The sequence below is a fragment of the Clytia hemisphaerica genome, unplaced genomic scaffold, assembly GCF_902728285.1.
Source record: "Clytia hemisphaerica strain Z4C2 unplaced genomic scaffold, Clytia hemisphaerica genome assembly, whole genome shotgun sequence".
Classification (NCBI taxonomy): domain Eukaryota; kingdom Metazoa; phylum Cnidaria; class Hydrozoa; order Leptothecata; family Clytiidae; genus Clytia; species Clytia hemisphaerica.
In genome coordinates, this window is record NW_027103394.1 from 1,558,072 (window position 1) to 1,577,971 (window position 19,900).

Sequence of the window (19,900 nt, forward strand, 5' to 3'; positions counted from 1 at the left end):
GTGGTATGCGAAGAAATACCTCCATTCATCAGTGAAAAAGGTATTTCTTGACACGGAAATAGAAATATTTTTCTGCCCCATGTAGACATACTTTGTAAATAAGTGAAATTTTATGTGTATCGCACGATTCAGATGAATTGATTAACCAAAACAAAAAACAACATACCGAAAAAAGGGAAATATTAAAAAGGGCATCAATGTCGTTCTAGTTCTAGCTGAGGTCATTTTTGATAAAATCACATAGAAGTAAGAAACAGGCGTAGGAGCAAAAGAAAGAAGACTAAAATTAATTCCAAAGCTGAAGTAGAGACTAGAAAAAAAAACTTGTGACCAAAGAGACAGGGGTGTTGCAATAGGCAAATCCGTGTTTCTATTTAGCCGCTATGAAGGGAATTGTCCAAAAAATGTTCAAAAATTGTACAGAAATTACATATGATTTCAAGTCAAAATTATTTGAAATTAATAATACTTTAGCTAGGCTTTTCACACCATGCTGTGAAGGTTTTGCAAGAAGCTATTCAGCTCTTTTGGAAAAAGAAATGACCTAATTATGCTCAAAATGAGAAAATAGCGACTATCAAAAATTGCACAATTTTTCTAAGCTGCCGAAATTTCATGAGATATGGAAAAATAACGGACAGAAAAACCCTAGGATCGATGAAATTCGATTTTTTGTAAAACCCACATCACCCCTATGTCTATAATTACTAATACTCTTCTATATTTTTTGTTATCTTCATTTGAAATATATCTTAATTTTTAATCCCTTGATAATTTTAGCATTTTTTGAAGAAGGCATTGTATTGCATCTGTTTCCAAAAGAAGAACGCTTTCACACCTGCCTTCAAACAATAGATGAATAGAGGAGCCAATCAAAATGCTCCAATTTATGAAATAAACCAATCAGATGGGTGGAGTTGAGCAGTAAAATCGTTCATGCATGAAAATGGAACAGAAACGCAGTTCTGTTTGAAAAGTCAAGATAAACAAACTTCAAAGGCAAACAGTTCGTTTATACTTCAACATTGCGCATATTTTTTGCATTTTCTGCAGCAGAGCTTTCCTAGCATCTATCAAATTTACTGTTTCGTTTTTTCATAAAATTTATAAACATTTTGTTTGAATTTTATTAATTACGGTAATAAAATCAACTTCATTAAATTAATATTAAAATGCAGCATGCTTTCTTTTCTTCTTTTTCAGACGAAATAACATTTTTTGAAAGGACATGAATTTTTAACAATGGAACGATTGGTAACGGTCAAGGATTGAAAACTTTTAAGTTCAATCCTTCATTCGTAGTGTATGGTTGACATTTTGCATTCGCTCAAACTTCATGCTTGTTTTTGACTTGGATAATACAAAGGCTATTGACGACTTGGTATTTGAATTTTTTGAAAGTTGGACTTTTTTTATTGGCTCTTAAAAACTTATAACGAGGAGCATTGTATCCATGTGCTCACTAACTCAACACATCTCTAGACAAAACCCTACCACAAAACCCTACCATGTTCAACCATTACCAGAACAACAATGTGTGTGACTTAGATTCCATAGCCGTCCATGACATCGAGTTTGATCTTCACCACAATTCAAACAATGGACCATATACTCAATTCACTTATGGAGATTATTTACAGGAGTTGCAGAATCTGGAAGAAGGTTGGACTTTTCACATTTCCTCTTTGTATAAGTCTTGTGTTGAATCAAATAAGCAGACGTTTTCTATTACAACCCTGTCTCGTAGCTCCGGTGAAATTTTTTTTATTATACCCCTGTCTCATAGCTCCGATGGATTTCTTTCTATTATACACCCCTGTTTTACAGTCTTGATGGAATCCCCCCTGTCTCGTGGTAAATTTCTATTGAAATCCCCATGGGGGCTAGAATGCCTATTGTTCCAAGTTCAGAAAATTCAGTGGGGATGGTTTTGGAGTGTAATTTCTTCCTTTGAATTTAGTACGAGGATGAAATGAAAGTCAATTTCACACTGGGAGTCAAATTATAGCATATCTTTCTCATCGGACACAAAATTTTGACCCAATTTTCGACTAAAGTCCTTTTCGTGAAGTTGGAGGCACGAGCTCTGTCTTTTTACTAGCACCTAACGTTTAGACGTTGTAAACATTTGAGAAACGTGGAAACAACGTTGGGAGCTAGCTGAAAGGGTTAACCTCTGATTTGCTAGGATCTCAGAAGACAAATGTATTTAAATAGAATCTTTTAAACGTCCATCATTTTCAGATTAAAAAAATGAGACACAGATGTTAAAAATCAGCTGTTTTGTGGATAACATTTAGATTTCATTCAAATCATCATTATTTTTCAATAGGACGAACACCAATGAAAATCGACCGCCAATCCATTCCGCGCGACCTCTCTAACCTACATTACGTGCACAATGTGGGTTTACCGATTGATCAGCAACCACAACAAGCGCCCGCGCGACAACCGACAATCTCGCTTATGGTTGATCCTAACACAAACATGCCCGTTCAATTTTCAACTAATCGTGGTGGTATTCAAGCCCTACCCATCACCTTCATGCCCATCTCACAATCACAGGTCTTGCAACAGCACCAGCAAAACCTGTTCCAACAAAGCCGGCAAAACGAGCTGTCTCAGCAACAAATTCAGCAGACCCAACAACAGACTACGATTTCTCAACAACAGAAATACTCAACGAATCACCATGATAAAACAAAGGAGCAAATCGGACAAAATGGTCAAAAAATATTCCCAAAACCCGTCTTTTCGTATTCGTGTTTAATAGCGATGGCTCTTAGACATAGCGAGCAAGGAAGTCTTCCGGTCAGCGAAATATACAAATACATGCAGTAAGTTTCTTATATATAAACCTTATCTCGATCGTATCGTAAGAAGATTCGATGAATATGTATTCATGGAGAGAGTTTGAACACATTCATGGAAAGTTGTCTCCTTTTCTTGATTTAGTATCTGAAATCTCTACTTTCTTGCTCTACACCATAAGAACATCCACCTCAACAATTATTTTTACTTCTGTTTAACTCTCTTTTTCACCCTTGCATCCTTGGTCTTATAAGTTCAATTCAATTCAATTCAAAACATATATTTACACTAAGGAAGGGACACCAAGTTTAGAAACCTTATAAAATTACAAATGGTGCAACCTAAAGTGTCAGGAATACTGAGCCTGTGAACATCATAGGGTCGGGACGGACACGTTTAAGAATCTAACGGGATTAAAATGTTTTCAAAGGTACCATTTCTTATGTAGGTAGAAAATCCGTCAAAAACAATACTTTCAAAATTTTTGAATGAATTTGCAAGAATAATACCATAAAGGTGTATTATTCGAAAATATTTTTTATTACAATGAATGGACTGAATGTGAACAGGTGCTTCATGTTCAGTTGATGACGTCATCAATTGGACCGTTACATATCATATGATGAAAATATTTTTGTCGTTCTATTGATTTATTATTGATGGCAATAACAAGTGAAATTCGGACAGTATTTTTTGTTTTTCACATAACAGTGTTGTATGGCCGAGCGTTGTAATATTTGAATTCAGAACATTTTTGAAAAAAAAATCAAAACAAAGTTTAAAAAAAAATAGAAAGAAAATAATCAAAAATAAATTTAAAAAAAATAAATATTTTTGAAAAAAATTAAAAAAACAATGAAAAAAATTTTGGAATAAAAATAAATGTATGGATACGAAAAGTTCTAAAGTGCTGATTAGGATTGGACAAATGTCGTAGCTTTTTGTGGGAATGAGAAAATATCTACAAAATAGATTCAATTAAAACAATTACAGTCTATTCACTTTGGTAGAATATATTACACGTTTTTTTTTTTATTAGAACGTCTTAATTTTAGCTGAGGCTGGATGTGCCTATTTTCTCATCAATTTTCAGCCTGAATGTTCTTATTGACGTTCTTGAAATCGATTCGCTTAAAATCTAATAAAACCTTTGAATGTCGATATTGGGTTAAAAATCGAGTAAATTTGCTATTATTTTTAGATGAGAGGAATAATTACAGTAATAATTGCACAAAATTCCTTAAGAAATCTAAAGATTTTTAAGCGAATTTCGACAAACTATTCGATTCTCAGGCTGGACATGTTCTTATAATGTTCTTAAATTTTTGCCAAATTTCAGCCTAAATGTTCTTACAAACTGGGTTCTAATAAAAAAAAAACGTGTAAGAAAAGACAGGAGATGTCAAAATTTGAATCCACATTTCAAGGAATGCAGTAAAATCTTGGCTACCATCCATCTGAAATTTTCTTTTGTCTTTGAACAAAACTTGTAAACGCCAAGGTACTCGAATCCCTCGAACTAACTTCTGTCTTTTTCGAATAAAGAAACAAAACAAGTGCACATATTTTGATGCATTGACAATACCAAATTCTTATATATTATTAACACCCCTGTCTCATTTAACCTTTTCTTCTCAGAAAGGAAAGCACTTGCAATTCATCAAAGCTTTTAAACTATATATACCTACATAAAACATTTATCTAAAAAACCTATCAGATAGGTATTTTCAATATATTACCTTTTCCAGACTTTCGAGACGCAGAGTGGAGGCCCCTATTTAACCAATTTTTCATTTGGAGGGGGGGGGGTCGTTACCCATCAGCTCTTACTATGGAAAACATAGAATAAATCACTTAAAAGAACTCATCACATCAATCTGTTTTTTATTTTTTTTGCAATGTGAGACAAGCATTAACTGCTTTTTCACCTTTTAAATCGGAGCAAGTTTGCTTTGTGGTGGTGGAAATATTGCGAAGTATAGCCTAAAGAGCAATAGAAACCATGATGGCCCCGAGGTTGGATTATCTTTATGTCTTTTCTTTCTCTTTCAGATCACGCTTTCCTTACTTCAAGACGGCACCAGATGGATGGAAGGTATGAAAAAAGGCTATCATACATTCTCTCCCCTTTTCTCACAACCCCATAGCGAGCAGGGATAAAAATCTTTATAGAATTTCCAATGGGGGTAGAGATTCTAAAAAAAACAATGAAGAAGTTTTATTACGTGTTATTCCTATCCTAACAAAATCTTTTTTTTTGTCTCTGTGTCTTATGTCTCGATGTAGAAATTTTCCTCTGGCTTGGTAAGGCCATAATATTCGGGAAAAATCTGGAAAGTTTGGATTTTATAACGAAATTAATGAAAGGTCTCCTGTCCTGAGATCTGGGATCCAAATAAAAGTCATTTGAGGAAGGACACTATTTGTGCAGCCTACAAACTTTACAATTCTAAAGCAGAGTGCTTACAAAATATTATTTCATTTTACCACATTCCCACCAATAGAATTCCGTTCGTCACAACTTATCATTGAACAAAGCGTTCTGTAAATTAGAGCGTCCGGATGGAACTTCGCAGCGGAAGGGATGTTTGTGGTCATTGAAGCCGGAAAAGAAGGATCAGCTGCGGAGGGAAATCCGGAAGTGGAAGAAGAAACATCCGGAAGCCATCAAAGCAAGCATGGCTAACCCTGGTAAGTTTTATATCAGACTCGTGTCCTTTATTTTGATAGTGATGACAATCAATCTCATGTCTCATAAATAAGAAAAGCTTCAATAAATAACAAATTTACACCCCTGTCTCATAGCTCCGGTGGAATTCCTTATATCAGACCCCTGTTTTACTATAGAACACTTGTGACATTGAAATTATATTGCTGCTATGGCGTCAATTTCGAAAAACTGTGACTAACCCTAACCCTAAACAGAGTACATGTGAACGATAAAATCATGGATTGGAATGAAAAAGACGAAATTTGAAATTTCGCACAAGTATATACCTCCGAAAGGTCTGATTCTAACATCTCTACAGCTTTCTTCTTTTCAGAGGAGTTGAGTCTTTCAAGCGATTCTTTGGAGGACGATTCCATCGATGAAACAAAAACTCCGTCACCGGAACACATTGTGCCCGAAAGTCACGTGACCGAAAACCGACGACACAACACTCTCACAACGAACAATTTCAATTTCAAAATCAAACAGGAACCTCTCATGGAGTTGAAATCGGAGGAGGGGCTAGATCATGATCTAGTTGAAAACGCTGCTAAAGAACTCTTTGGAAATGATTTATTGTTTAACCAGGAGGATCTACACACAGATGAATTTTGGAATGAACTGATTGACACGAGTGAGAATCCATCACTCAATGACAATAAGATTTTATTAAGTGACGACTTCGAAGAGTTAGAGAATTCCATAAAAGTTGAACGGAGTACACCTTCCCCATTCTTCAGTTCGGCAGCCATTCATCCGCCAACGCTAGCTGGTTTCTGATTGGTTGGATTGTGTTTAAGAAAAAGAATTCTGATGGGTTGAATGATACGTCGAAAAGCAATCTCATTGGTCGAGAGAAAAGCATCGAATGGAAATCCAAAGAAGGAAAGCCTTGATGTTTATCGGTAAACATGATGAACATTTCTATGTGTTTTCTTATTAGTTCAACAATAAAACTCATGATATAGGTTTGTGGTATTTAGATGTGGTGGTATGTAGCCTAGGAATAAAATTTGATGCCTGATATCTCAATATCAAAGCAGTTTTCTTTAGCATCGAAGCTATTTAGAATGGTGCTGCCAAAACCTTTTACAAATTCAACGCATTGCTAAACCTTCCTTTTAATTTGGGAGAAATTTTTTTTATAAAAATAACATTCTTACGGGTGGAATGTTCGACCAAAAAGTCATTCCCAGTAGAAAAATTCTAAGACAAAAATCTGTGACTTTATGTGATTTTATTCTTATTGGAATTTCAATCTTCAAACATAACGAGTTCCACTGAGACAGGGTAGTGAAATTTGACGAAGAAAGCCTCTCCCTTGTTGTTAATTGCAGGTAACGCTTCTGTCAACCATTTTGATGAAATCTTTCTTAAACTGGAAAGTCTTTGAGAAGACGGTTGTTCGAGTAGTAATTTTCAAAATTTTATGTAAGATAGTTTGTTTTCTAATTTTCAGAGAGAAAAAAAAAAATATTATAATCATTTTTATATCATAGAATGACACGGTGACAATGTGCAAACATTTTTGACAATTTAAAAAATGAACATTTATTTATTCAGAAATAGATTTTTAATGCTTTGTTTAAATTTAGTCTTACATATATGTAGTACCACGTGACTAGATTTGAATTGTAATATTAAATTTGTAGCAGAGACGGTACGTTGTATATTAATTGTTACTTGTCGGTGTAAATATGTTTTTTCTCGATTTCGAGGTAATTTTCAAAGTTTTTTTTCAGTGTTTTTAGAGTACATATTTTTATACCTTTTCTTATACAGGAATGATGAAAATGCTTTGCTTTGGAAGTGAAATTATAAATTCTTAAATCCGAGCGAAACAAGGCGAAATCATTCAATTTGATAAAAAATCTTTTTTTTCAACTAAAATTAGTCTCATCGTAAGGCTTACCTCTTAAATTAGCCTCGTAAATAGAGATTTTAATATTTAAATATAGACCTTTTTACTTTGTATATAGTTTTTAATTTTTTACGAGATTTTGTATGTATAGAAAAACGACATCAAATGAAAAAAAATAATTGGGCGTTACCTTGGAAAGTAGCACTTTGTATACTTGAATATGAAAATGAAAAGATAAACCTTAATAGAAATCGAATTTCTAAAACAAAATCAAGTATTATTTGTCTAATACCTGCCTCGACAAAAATTTAATTTCGTGGGCATCAGTCTTTGATATCTTTTTTCATTTTTTTTGCGATGAGAAGATGTGGTGTGTTTCATTCAATTAATTAAGTTATTGGCAAATATTATTGCAAATGGAACAGTTGAACAAGCAAGTTTATTAGGACTATTTCTATTTCGTCTCAGATTTTAAACCTTCACATATATTGGACCTTACTGTAAAGGATTTGAATAACGCTGAACTAAGAATCTTTCTCGACTTTGATTGGAATTCTACCTTCACGATGCCCTTAACGGTTGGTGTGATCTCGTGATGAGGAAATATTTTATTGATTGCGTGATCAGGGATTCCGATGGGGTGTTGGTCTCCTTCATTGATTTTATTCCGAGTCCGCAGCGGACACAAAGCATATTATAACGTATATCTAACGTTCAAAACGTTCTTTAATGTATCATGCTGCTAACTTCTAGGGGCTCAGTCAGCTTGCGCGGGAACTGTTAAGGATTTTAGACGTAATGTATTTTTCCAGTGGGTTATTTAATTTCGTTTTAAGAGCTTTTTTATTTCTAGTCTTCTATGCGTAGTTTTGACTAATTTGCAATGAAATAAAGTATCGGGATCTGTAAACAAAGTCTTATAAGTTCTTAAGATATTCTTAACTTTATGATTAATATATTCTCATATAAAACCTATATTCCGAGAGTCATTTCGATTCTCAGCGGTGGTGTTAAAACTAATTTTAGCATTCGAGCAAGTTCAACTAAAGTGATATTACTTTATTATCTAAATTCATTACGTACTCATTTTGTATATGTCTCACTTGTTTTTGATACCATGGTCAATAGTGTCCATATAAATGTCCAAGTCCCCCATCTTGTGGTCACAAATAGAACGGACTGTGTTAAATGCTCATAAGGTCTTTAGTTTTAAAGGAGCCATGCATAAACAACACTGTTTATCTTTCTTAATATCCTTACATAAACAAATATACGTCCGGTCAGTTGAGTTAAGTTGAATTTGTCTGCTACACGTTTTTTTTAAAAGGAACCTTAACTTTGCTCTGAGCCTGGAGTTCCTTATTTTTACTGAGAATTTCAGTCTCAAAGTTCCCTATCGAGTTCCTTACTACATAGGAAATTTTGAACTTTTTGCCCCTTGAAAGATCAAAATTTGGTCAAATTAGTCCCAATAAGGTACATTATTTTCAAATCCACTTATTCTCAGCCTAAGCAGTTCCTTAACAATTCCTCATTTTTTGAACCATTTTCAGCCTTGAGTTCCTTATAAACGTGTTCCTTATAAAAAAAAAACGTGTAACCATTACAGCACTCTTTCTTACAGGAATTTAAATTTAGTTCAAGAAAATCTACTTTGCACTATCCACCATCCTGCACCAACAAACATATAAAATGAAGATCTTACAAAGTTTAGTACTTCTGTTCGTCGGTAAGTTGCTTTTTATTATCATGTCAAAAGGTTTCACGACAAGAAAGTTTCGCGTGTGCCAACCTAGTTAACAATTGAAACAGCAATCTCGAATCATTTATTGCGAGATAAATATTCCAAACTTTTTCGGAGAAAATCACCCTGATATTTCATCATGCATTCTTATGGAGTATATACATGCTCATAAAAAAGAGTGTATTAAGAGAATCCTCTAGACGAAGTGAAAGGCTAATCCACACCACTAATCTCAAGCTTACCCACAACAAATTCATTTCATTTTAATGACAGTATAAAAGCAATTAATACACAAATAGCCTTGGTAACCATTAAAATGTTTTTCAACGACGAAACCTGAAACCTTTTGATTTTGTACTTTGAAGGGAAGGTTTGTGAATTTCGATATCTAGTTGATGATCGAGTAGCAATGTTACTTGTCTGTAATGTCAAATATGACAGACTAATGGCTTTCTTGAATATTTCAAGGCTGTTTGTGATGCAAAAAATAGAATTATTTTTCATGCTAGACTAGAATAGACTACCGGACGGCTAAACTTTCTTATTCCCTGGGTAAACTTAACTTTTGTATTTCAAAGATTGCCACTGTTTTAAGGGAAAAGAAAAGAGTTAATTTATTGCATTTGTTAGTTTTTACCTACAAATAGTCCCGCTGCTGAGGTCGATAAATGTTTCATTTCGTGACACACATCCTAGAACTAACTTTTTTTGGTGGAAACTCGCGAATTAGTATGTGTAGATTCCAAAATCAAAAAGTTTCCACGATATTATCGTGCAGTTTCGTTTAGTTCTTAGATAGCTGATCGAGCATGGCCGTAGATCCCGTGAAAAAAATCGAAAGACTACCTAAGACCAAAGTCCAAGATCACTACTGTCACTCTCTTTAAGTATCCATTATTCGCCTGGTGTATTGAATTGTTTCTTTCTTTTTTTCAAGTGAGCTGCATGGCTGATGATGATTTATCAAACTTGCAAAACATTTTCGGAAAAAATGAAGTCGTGAAACGATCGAATGACCATCTTTTGAATGATGCAGGTATTTTTCATTTTTCAGACTTCGATCTTTCTATTATTCTGTTTGAATTTGCACTCTTTTAGGCTCAACCAAACTGAACGAAACTAAAGTTTCTTCGGGGGAATCCTGTCCCGCTTTATATTTGAGTAAAGCTAATGCTATTGCTAATGGGTAGGGTGGTAAGCTCCAAAGCCGAAAGCATGCGTGACAAAAATTGACTACTTTCCAGGGTCTCATTCGCTTCCTACTCGTCAGCTCCCAACCCCAGTACCCCCCTACTCCTTAAAAAGTTATGAAAATGCACTTTACTTTCATTTCAAATACAATCAACTCCTATAAAAGATTGTAACGGGGTCCTAGACTTTGTGCATTATCCATCTTTCTGGCAATATTAACAATAATTTTTGAGTTTTTCTCTTTTTTATTTGCCTAGCCTTATGTTGCATTGCAGATATGTTGCACTTTCTTGCTTATTTACACAGAATTTGAAACGCAGGCTCGTGACGTTTACATGAACTTCTTGAAGACCTCCAGTCTCACAATTAAAGACAATTTGGGAAGTTACTTCAAGTTATGGCGAGAAGTAGTAGAAATTCCAGGTCCTTTTGCCACAGATGTTGAAAAGAAAAATGGAATCTCACAATTGCGATCAGTAGACGATTTTATGGTAGGGAAGAATTTTTCAGAAAAAAAGCAATTACTTGTGAGAAATTCAAATATCCATGTCCACCTTATTCTGTTGAAGACAAGTGTAATTGAGCCTGAGATGTCAAAACAAATCAAAATGTGTGCGAGTCAAAACTAAAAAGATACATCAGATTTTTACTGTTAGACTGTTAGATTCAGCAGTCCTTACACCCTTTACAGTGTATTGAGCTAAAAGAATACCATTGTAGTGCACTTTATCAAAAGTCACCCTTACAGTGCATTTCGATGGTCTCGAAAAACCTACCCTTAATAGCGGCATATGTCGTGGGCCAGACCATATGAGTACCCCCCATATTAAATAAAATTGACATTAAATCTTTATCTTTCACTTATCTCTGGACAGCCACTGCTATTCTTGGACGACTTTTTGGACAATCGAGATGAAGATGAAGAAGACAAGAAAACTTTATTCGACGTCTTGTTCTCCAATCAAAGCAGCAGAGTGAAATTCTTTTTCGCTGGTGACGATGATATAATCAACGGCCTCGTTTTGGCTTCACAATACAAGAATGGAGATGTTGTCTATATCATGCATATAAGTGACTAAATGTGAAATTCATTCCTGCAAATGTATATTTCTTTCTATTTCTAAAATGAAGGCAGAATAAGAAATCTAAAATCTCAAGTTTTTATCTCAAGTAGGGAGGGAGGTAACGAAGGCGAGGGGCGGACATAATGGAAGAGGAGCAAGCCTTCATAAAGTACATGTACTGCTTTCCGGGTAAGGAATTACATAATAAATAAATTAATTTACGGCTGTGCTCGTCTTACCAAGTAGATGACTTTAGTTGTGTTAAATCATTTACGTTTAATTAGCTGGACATCAAACCGAAAAGTTATATATCTTTTCGACTGCCCTTCTTTTCTTTATGATATACAAGTCTTACCTTTTTGTTACTAGCACTATTACCCGATTGCTTTCATACAATGTTTAGTATGGTACATTTGACGCGCTACAGTTTAGCTTTGAAATTTAACCTGACAGATAATAAAAATCAGACTATCAAACCTTTCAGGAAAATTGTACGATTTTTTTCACATACTAGATATTTTTCTTGTCGATTACAAACAAACAAGACGACTCAGAGTCGAAAATTTCGCATAGTGTTTGATTATTCATAGATGAAATAATTATATTAAACAACCGGGGAGTAACTAGGGTTGGAGGATGTCAGGTCGGACCTGAGAAAAACTGGCTCTAACAGAGAATAAAGTTACCCTTACAGAGACAGCCAGTGAAACAAAGTCCACGCCGAATTGTTATTTGATTAGAGTGTGGTGCCCGCCGAAAGAAGTTCGTCTTGCGGAAAGGCGGCCGAAATTGCAGGGGGGAGGTAAGCCCCCTAACGGGCCCAGGTCTGAGCCTTGGTCAGGGCCAGCGAAACGGGGGGGGGGCGGGGCCGGCCACCTTTTTACTAAGAAAAAAAAAACCAACCAACCATGGTGGCGCCTCCTTAGACACTTACTATTTGGCCCCTCCACTTTCAAAATTGATTCGCCGGCCCTGTTGGTGGGGGTCCAGGGGGCGAAGCCCCGAAAGCCCTGAAATTTTGATCTTCTCACCCCTAAAAGTTGCTCAAAATCTTTAGAAAAAGTGCTTGAATTGCTGGGACTTCTAAGAAAGAAATTTATAAAGTTAAATGAATCGTGACCATGAGCCATATTTTAGGAATTAATGGGATTATGAATTAATAAATTAAAAGCGCTTTATATTCTATTTACACTCTACATCGTTATATGACGGTCAAGGGAGAGCGAGGTGGATGCGTTTAAACCTAACGCAATGAAATCGGGCGTTAGAATGGCGGTGCTCCTCTCGTCTTGAAAAGCTTTGACTTACGCCAAAACAGAACCTTAGCATCAGCACATACCTAAGCACCCCCTTCACCATTAAAGAATGCAATAAATAGAACGGGGCTAGAGCTTTATTTCATTCACCTTAAATGTGAACTGTCCTAGTGTGGCCATAAATAAATTGTTACATAAATAAATATCTTTGACTATTTACAAAAATGTTTATTATGTTAACACCAAATAGATAAATCGGAAAGCCAAATTAAACCAAAACAGATCAAAAAGATCAAACTATATATTTTGCTAATTTGGTCATTTTTTGCTATTTCGAAATCCTCAATCAGTTGGTACCACTACATGAAAAAGGCAACTTTTGCCTTAACGGGAAACATTTCCCGAGCGGGAAAGTGAAAATAACCCGAAAAGGAAACTGTTTCCGAACGGGAAATGGAATTTTTGTAAACAAAGCCGATTTTTGTTTCCCGATCGAGAAAAAGTTTCCAAATAGGGAAGTTTTAAGTTGGGAATGGGAAAGTAGAATAAAGAAGCGATTACCCGGTGGCTGAACTACCTGGTGAATATTATTTATTTTCCCTCTTTTACAAAAGGGACAAGTTTTAAACTTTCCACAGGCATTTCCAGAGTGCTCAGAGGCCACTTTCCCGATTGGGAAACTGGTGAACTTCACGACGTGGAAAGTCTAGCCATCTCGAAAAGTTTTCCACCTTCCCGTTCGGGAAATATTCCCCGTTAAGGCAATAGTTGTCTTTTCCATATAGTGGTCCCGACCGTCAATATTTTAATGTACTTTAGTTTCATGTCATCACAAGCGACAAGTAACAATCCTCACTTTATTCATCTTCTTTCATTTTTATTCATAGTTTCTCAATATTTCAAAAACTTTTACTCATATAGATTATTCACCTTTAATAAATTTTTTCAACGGTGTATACCTTTCTACTTTAGCATAACTTGATGCTGAGAGTTTGCTTGAAAGGTAAAGTATCTACATACTTTTGAGACGACATACTTTAATGATAGATACAATATATACTATCTCAATAAAACAAAATCAAACACAATCAACTTTAAAAAGAGTTTTATTGGCCAATTGAGGGCTGTTTTGGTAGAATATTGCTATTAGATAACTGTTTCAAAGCTCGAAAAAGCACAAATTTGGAAAATTGCATGAAATATTTAAAATTTGGTGGAAACTAAGGTAAATTTTTAACCCTATTCGAACTAGGGGGGGGGGCTCTTCGGAGGTCAAACTATTGGTAATAGCTCCTGAAATAATAGAGATTTTGCCGTGAAATTTTCTGTAATTTCCTAACTTTTATTTAACTTCAAAATAAAAAAAAATTTGACACCTAAAAATTTTCACACCTTGAGCATGATGACATTTCTGACAGTAAGGTGTCAAAAAAATTGACACTTTTCCAATACAAATTGATTTTTAATGTCAAATATATCGTTAAAAGATATATCGTTTAAAACGTAATTTATTGAATATTTAGGATAAAACAAGCATTTTAAACTCAGGCAACTTTTTTCTAAAGCTTTTGTTAGAATACAATAGCTGTTTATAAGAACAAAGGAAATTTTCGGTTTTTGCTCACTTTGGGCATGATGAGTGACGTCATCAAAAAAAATTTTTGTCAAAAGTTACCTTACGTGACAAGGATCTTGTGTGCCAAATTTCATCCAAAAAGACTCACTAGATCAAAAGTTAAGGGGTGGTACAGGAAAAGCCCCCCCCCCCCCTAGTTCTGAACCGCCCCTAAAAGCCTAGTTTGAATAGGGTTAAGGCCAATTTTCTTTCTGCAAAATCTTTTTACCTTAAAGCTAAAACTTTGTTTCTGCTGTTAATTGCCTTGCATCCATATCATTGAGACGTGGAGTTACATAGGTCGTGTTCACACTACAGACCTTCCTTAATTAAAATGTAGTCAGGAGAATCTTTTGTTGACTACAATACAGAACGTGCATTTAACAAAGAGTAGAACGCGTAGTATTGTAATTTTTAATCGATCTTCCTTAATTAAGAGTCGTAAGCCCTATTGTCGTAAGGGTAGGGTAGAGGCTTCCCTTAAAACAAAAGATTTTATTAAGGAAGCATAAACAAAGAATGCGTGCAGTGAACAAAAAGTTTTACGATTTCAAAAACGAATGAACTGAGGAAAAAAATAGAAATAGTGCAAACGGTGTTGTTGATGTGTAAGATGAATGCAGTTAATGAGTAAAACCATTAGAACAAATATGTTTGCGGATTTCAAGTGATGTATGGATACCAATATCAACCAATCACAGGTGAAATCGAAACTCTCAATAAACAATCAACCATGGAAGCCTTAAGCAAAATCAATTACCGTGTTATAATAGATCTCGTGAACCTACAAAGAACTGTAATAAACCAGTGTATTCATCCATCATAAATCTCTTTGTTTAACTTTGATAGATTTAATTAGGTAAACTTTCCAGTGTGAACGCGCCCATATTTTTTGAGAATTTATTGATTGACTTTGCAGTAGGAAATCGATTTCGAGTAAGCCTATAAAATTTGATTGACTTCCATTTCTTTTTTGATCGATGACCAATCAATTTGTTCCAATATTTGATAATAAAGCCTTATAGAAAATATTGAGTATTGGTTGGATTTGAATGATCGATTGAACTTGCAGCCGTTAAATAATCAATCAGGATTGATCATCTTAAAGCCGATCGTTAAATAATCGATCAACTAATGTAATCGAGCCTTCCTTAATGTCATAATTAGCATTACATTATCGATTACCTATCAATTACCAGAACCAATAGATATCCTGTCAATTTGTTATCAATGTTTCATCGATTGAAAAATGAATCAAGCGTTTGAGTATAGGAATCTAAAATAGTTCGTCTTTTGAATTATATATCTGATCAATCAAAACTCAAATCTATTGTACAGTGTTCAATCAAAGTTGATCCAAATTTTTCAGTAAGATCCCTCGCATCCATTTGGGTTGACCCGGGTGAAGGCTCGTTCACTTTCAAAGTGAACCGCTGCGAGTGGGAATCGAAACCTTTGACACCTGTGTAGCATCCAAAGTCAATTACCACTATCCCACAAAGTGCCCATCTAACATGCCAAACTCTCCCGTTCGATACAATCGATGAATACCTTAACTTATACATGAATATTACTAGGCCGGCCTTGAAATTTGCACGATCTGAAATTGACACATTTTTTTTTGCTTTTTCAAGGAAACAGCGGCTGGTTTTAATTAAGGTGGTTTTTATTAACACAAATTTTTTCAATTCATGTTAATAAAATGACTAGTAATATTCCTGTAACAAGGTAATCGATAAATAATCGATGGATTGGATATGGATTATTTCGATAACCGATAGCGATAGAAATCGATAATCAAGATTTTACGAGAAGCTCGATTGATCACAAAAACAATCTAAAACTATCAGTTAGAATAGTCTCGATTACCTACCGTCAGCTGATCTGACTTGGGACGATTGGTCGAAACATGGGACTGTTGATATCTGGCCTGTATTTTCACTTACTGTTAAATCTCTTTGACAACAATTTTTTTTGATAACTCCACCAAGTTTATCAATCATACCAAGGATTTATTATACACTGGATATACAAGTAACAGATTTTTGCCGATTTCTCGTGTACTAGCTATGTCCGCAGTAATGATAGTATTGTTCACTCTCCTTCCCTCATTAAATGATTTTTCAAAGCATTTTTATTGCATTTCTTATCGAAAATCACTCATCCAATTCCCAAAAGAGACTTAAAGAGACTTTCCTGTGAGAGTCATCGGTCGTGTTCACACTGCAGACCTTCCTTGATTAAATCCATTAACAACAAACAAAGAGATTTATGATAATTGAATACACTGGTTTATCACAGTTCTTTGTAGCTTCACGAAATCTTTTGGTAACAGATAATTGATTTTGCTTAAGCCTTCTGATTGGTCGTTTTTAATTGATAATCTCATGTAAATTTGGATCGCATTGATACCCATACGCCATTCGAAATTCGTAAACGTATTGATTATAGAGATTGTACTCCATTTTCTTGGCAGTTTTGAGATTGATCGTTCTAACGCATCAACAACACTGATTCATATGATTCAATTTTTACATTTTTTCTGTCTTTTTTTATTTTTTCTGTTTTGCTGAAATATACTTTATTGCACGAAACGCTCCTTTTGTTCATGTTAATGTATCTTCCTTAATAAAATCTTTTGTTTTAAGGGTAGCCTCTACCCTACCTTTAACCCTTAGGAGTCGAAACACGTATATATACGTTTTGAAAAGGTCATTTTACCGATACACAGTCTTTTGGTCATAACTCCTGACCACTTGAGATTCAGAGAAAAAAAATCTGCTATTTTTTGTAGCTGAGAGAAAGAGCTTTCCAACGATACCAAAGTTGATACCTGAATCGTTTGTCCTGGTCGAGAAATTGCCTTTGAAAAAATAAATTTACAGAAAAAAATGATGAAATTTTTGGCCTTTTTCAAAAAAGATAGCGGCTTTGAAAGGTTAAGACAATAGAGCTTACGACTTTTAATTAAGGAAGATTGATTAAAAGTTAAAATACTACGCGTTCGACTCTTTGTTAAATACACGCTCTGTATTGTAGTCAACAAAGGATTCTCCTAACTACATTTTAATTAAGGAAGGTCTGCAGTGTGAACACGACCATATTCTTTCACTTAATTGCTAATTATAAGTCGTTATGACGTTTCAAGCTGTGAGAAAGATGCAAAAGACGTGTTGTGTGTAAGAAATTTAATGTTGACACCGGAAATTTTCAAACTTCAACCTCAAAAAAACCACCTTGCCACCACGTGCCTCCAAAGGATTTTCATACCACAGTGGAGCCAAGACACTCAAGTATTATGTATGTTAATTTCAGCTCTTCTGGGAACAGTCTTGGAAAAATATTTCCAATTCAAAATTTTGTGTCACTATAATCATTTTGGCTGGATTTCTTGTCTAAAGATGTTTTTCTCGCATTAGATTTCACAAATGTATCTGGCTTGGAATACTAGCCTTACTTTCAAACTCTTTTTCTGTAAATGTACAAAAAGAAAGAGCTAGAGAACTTTTAAAAAATAAGACAGATAAACATTTTTAAAAATCAGACATCTTCGAGCCGCCATGACAGTTGTCCTTTGCGGACAAAGATAGAACATCAATTGTTTTCTGAAACAAAGGAAATACAATGATCGCTCTCCATCGTTTTATGAGTCGTTTATCCAGTGTATAATAAATCTTTGATCATACTTTCTGTCATAACATGTCACGATAACTTTAACTGATAGTGCACCCTTTTTCACTTTTTTGTTTTCATTAAAAATGACCGGACGCCGATTGGAGAACACCTGCCGCCTAACCGCCTATCGCCCGATGGGATTAACAAATAACGAGTGTGTAACTTGTCGAGCTAGTGACGTCAAACGCTCTATCGTTTTGCCACTATTTTGGTCTTCTTATACCTTCGGTTGGGAAATATTTTATCCCCAAAATATTTTGTATAGGAGTGGTTAGCCAATAAACAAATGCCAAAACTTAATACACTGGTTTCCCTTATCGTTCACCACTTCTGGGCTATCCGTCCGGCTCACAGCGTCCTTTCCAGGAGTAAAAAATAGAAAGTTAAATGGTAATTTAAGAGGTTAAGTTTTAGTTTAACTTTTATTTTGTTATGACGCCACGCCCTTTAGCGTATCTAGCTAGAGTGGCTTTGGTAGGCCGTCCGCCCATAGTACGCCCCCGTCGCATTTGCTCCTTTCGGTAGAATCTATAGGTGGCTTAGAGCTATGACTTCGATCACTGATCTTCCATTCGCAAAGAAGCTCATCTTACAGTGAAGACAGAGAAAATTATTTTTTTACCTCCCTCCCTCCCTTCAAGGCTTGCGAGCATGGTTGCAGGCGGCCATCTTATACATTATAATTATTGTCAAATATGGGAAATATTTTATCCCCAAAATTATTTGTATAGGAGTGGTTAGCCAATAAACAAATGCCAAAACTTAATACACTGGTTTCCCTTATCGTTCACCACTTCTGGGCTATCCGTCCGGCTCACAGCGTCCTTTCCAGGAGTAAAAAATAGAAAGTTAAATGGTAACTTAAGAGGTTAAGTTTTAGTTTAACTTTTATTTTGTTATGACGCCACGCTCTTTAGCGTATCTAGCTAGAGTGGCTTTGGTAGGCCGTCCGCCCATAGTACGCCCCCGTCGCATTTGCTCCTTTCGGTAGAATCTATAGGTGGCTTAGAGCTATGACTTCGATCACTGATCTTCCATTCGCAAAGAAGCTCATCTTACAGTGAAGACAGAGAAAATTATTTTTTTACCTCCCTCCCTCCCTTCAAGGCTTGCGAGCATGGTTGCAGGCGGCCATCTTATACATTATAATTATTGTCAAATATGGGAAATATTTTATCCCCAAAATTATTTGTATAGGAGTGGTTAGCCAATAAACAAATGCCAAAACTTAATACACTGGTTTCCCTTATCGTTCACCACTTCTGGGCTATCCGTCCTGCCCACAGCGTCCTTTCCAGGAGTAAAAAATAGAAAGTTAAATTTTTTTCTATGAAAAATTGGAATGAAAAATTGGTCGAAAAGCGGTATTTTCAAGATTTTGAGACAAATAAGCTTTTATAAAAATTTTCCGAAAATACATTTTTAGTTCGGTAAAAGATACACCACCTACCACAAAGATTTTTTCAAAATGTTTTTCTTTGCCGAAAATAAGCTCTTCAAAGTTGAAATACTCTCATTAATACGTCAAATACGTCATTTTCTTCTTCATCAAATCTTTTCATTGCGATTCTTAAATTTTCAGACTCAAGGATACAGTAATTAGCCTAACAAAAAATGTATAACATCATGCCACAGTTTTGTGTGCTACGTCAAGTTGAAATTTATATTTTGTACGTGGCAAATACTAAAAAAAAACACTATGGTCAGAGCCCTTAACAGAATTCTGGAATTGCGAGATCTGTTCAAAGATCTCGCAATTCCAGAATTCTGTTAAGGGCTCTGACCATAGTGTTTTTTTTTAGAAGACTCTTTTTTCTTTAAGGAAAGAAGGTTTGATACAAATAAGAGCAGGGGGTCAGTACTCTGGTCTGGAGAAAAACCCTTAAAGTTAAAACCATGGAGAGAAGTCATAATTAGGGTAGTAATAATTTGTAATAATGATCAAGTCCTTTCCACATTTTTCGCATTTTCAG

At 35.1% G+C, this 19,900-nt stretch overlaps 2 protein-coding genes across 3 annotated transcripts; both read left to right on the forward strand.

Moving 5' to 3' along the window:
* Positions 1-1,201: 1,201 nt before the first annotated feature.
* Positions 1,202-7,550, forward strand: LOC136824927 (forkhead box protein N4-like). Of its 2 annotated transcripts, none has more exons than XM_067080915.1 (5): positions 1,202-1,662; positions 2,333-2,837; positions 4,864-4,906; positions 5,316-5,502; positions 5,841-7,550. In XM_067080915.1, the coding sequence occupies exons 1-5, from the start codon at positions 1,509-1,511 to the stop codon at positions 6,299-6,301; spliced, it is 1,350 nt and encodes a 449-aa protein (XP_066937016.1). In that variant the 5' UTR covers positions 1,202-1,508; the 3' UTR covers positions 6,302-7,550. The 2 variants fall into 2 exon arrangements, with proteins under 2 accessions (XP_066937016.1, XP_066937017.1); XM_067080916.1 differs by having other exon boundaries at positions 5,856-6,385.
* A 1,515-nt stretch (positions 7,551-9,065) lies between these two features.
* LOC136824961 (uncharacterized) lies at positions 9,066-11,396 on the forward strand. Its single transcript, XM_067080945.1, has 4 exons — positions 9,066-9,111; positions 10,064-10,162; positions 10,624-10,808; positions 11,193-11,396. Exons 1-4 carry the CDS (start codon positions 9,075-9,077, stop codon positions 11,394-11,396), a joined length of 525 nt encoding a protein of 174 aa, XP_066937046.1. The 5' UTR covers positions 9,066-9,074.
* Positions 11,397-19,900: the final 8,504 nt, after the last annotated feature.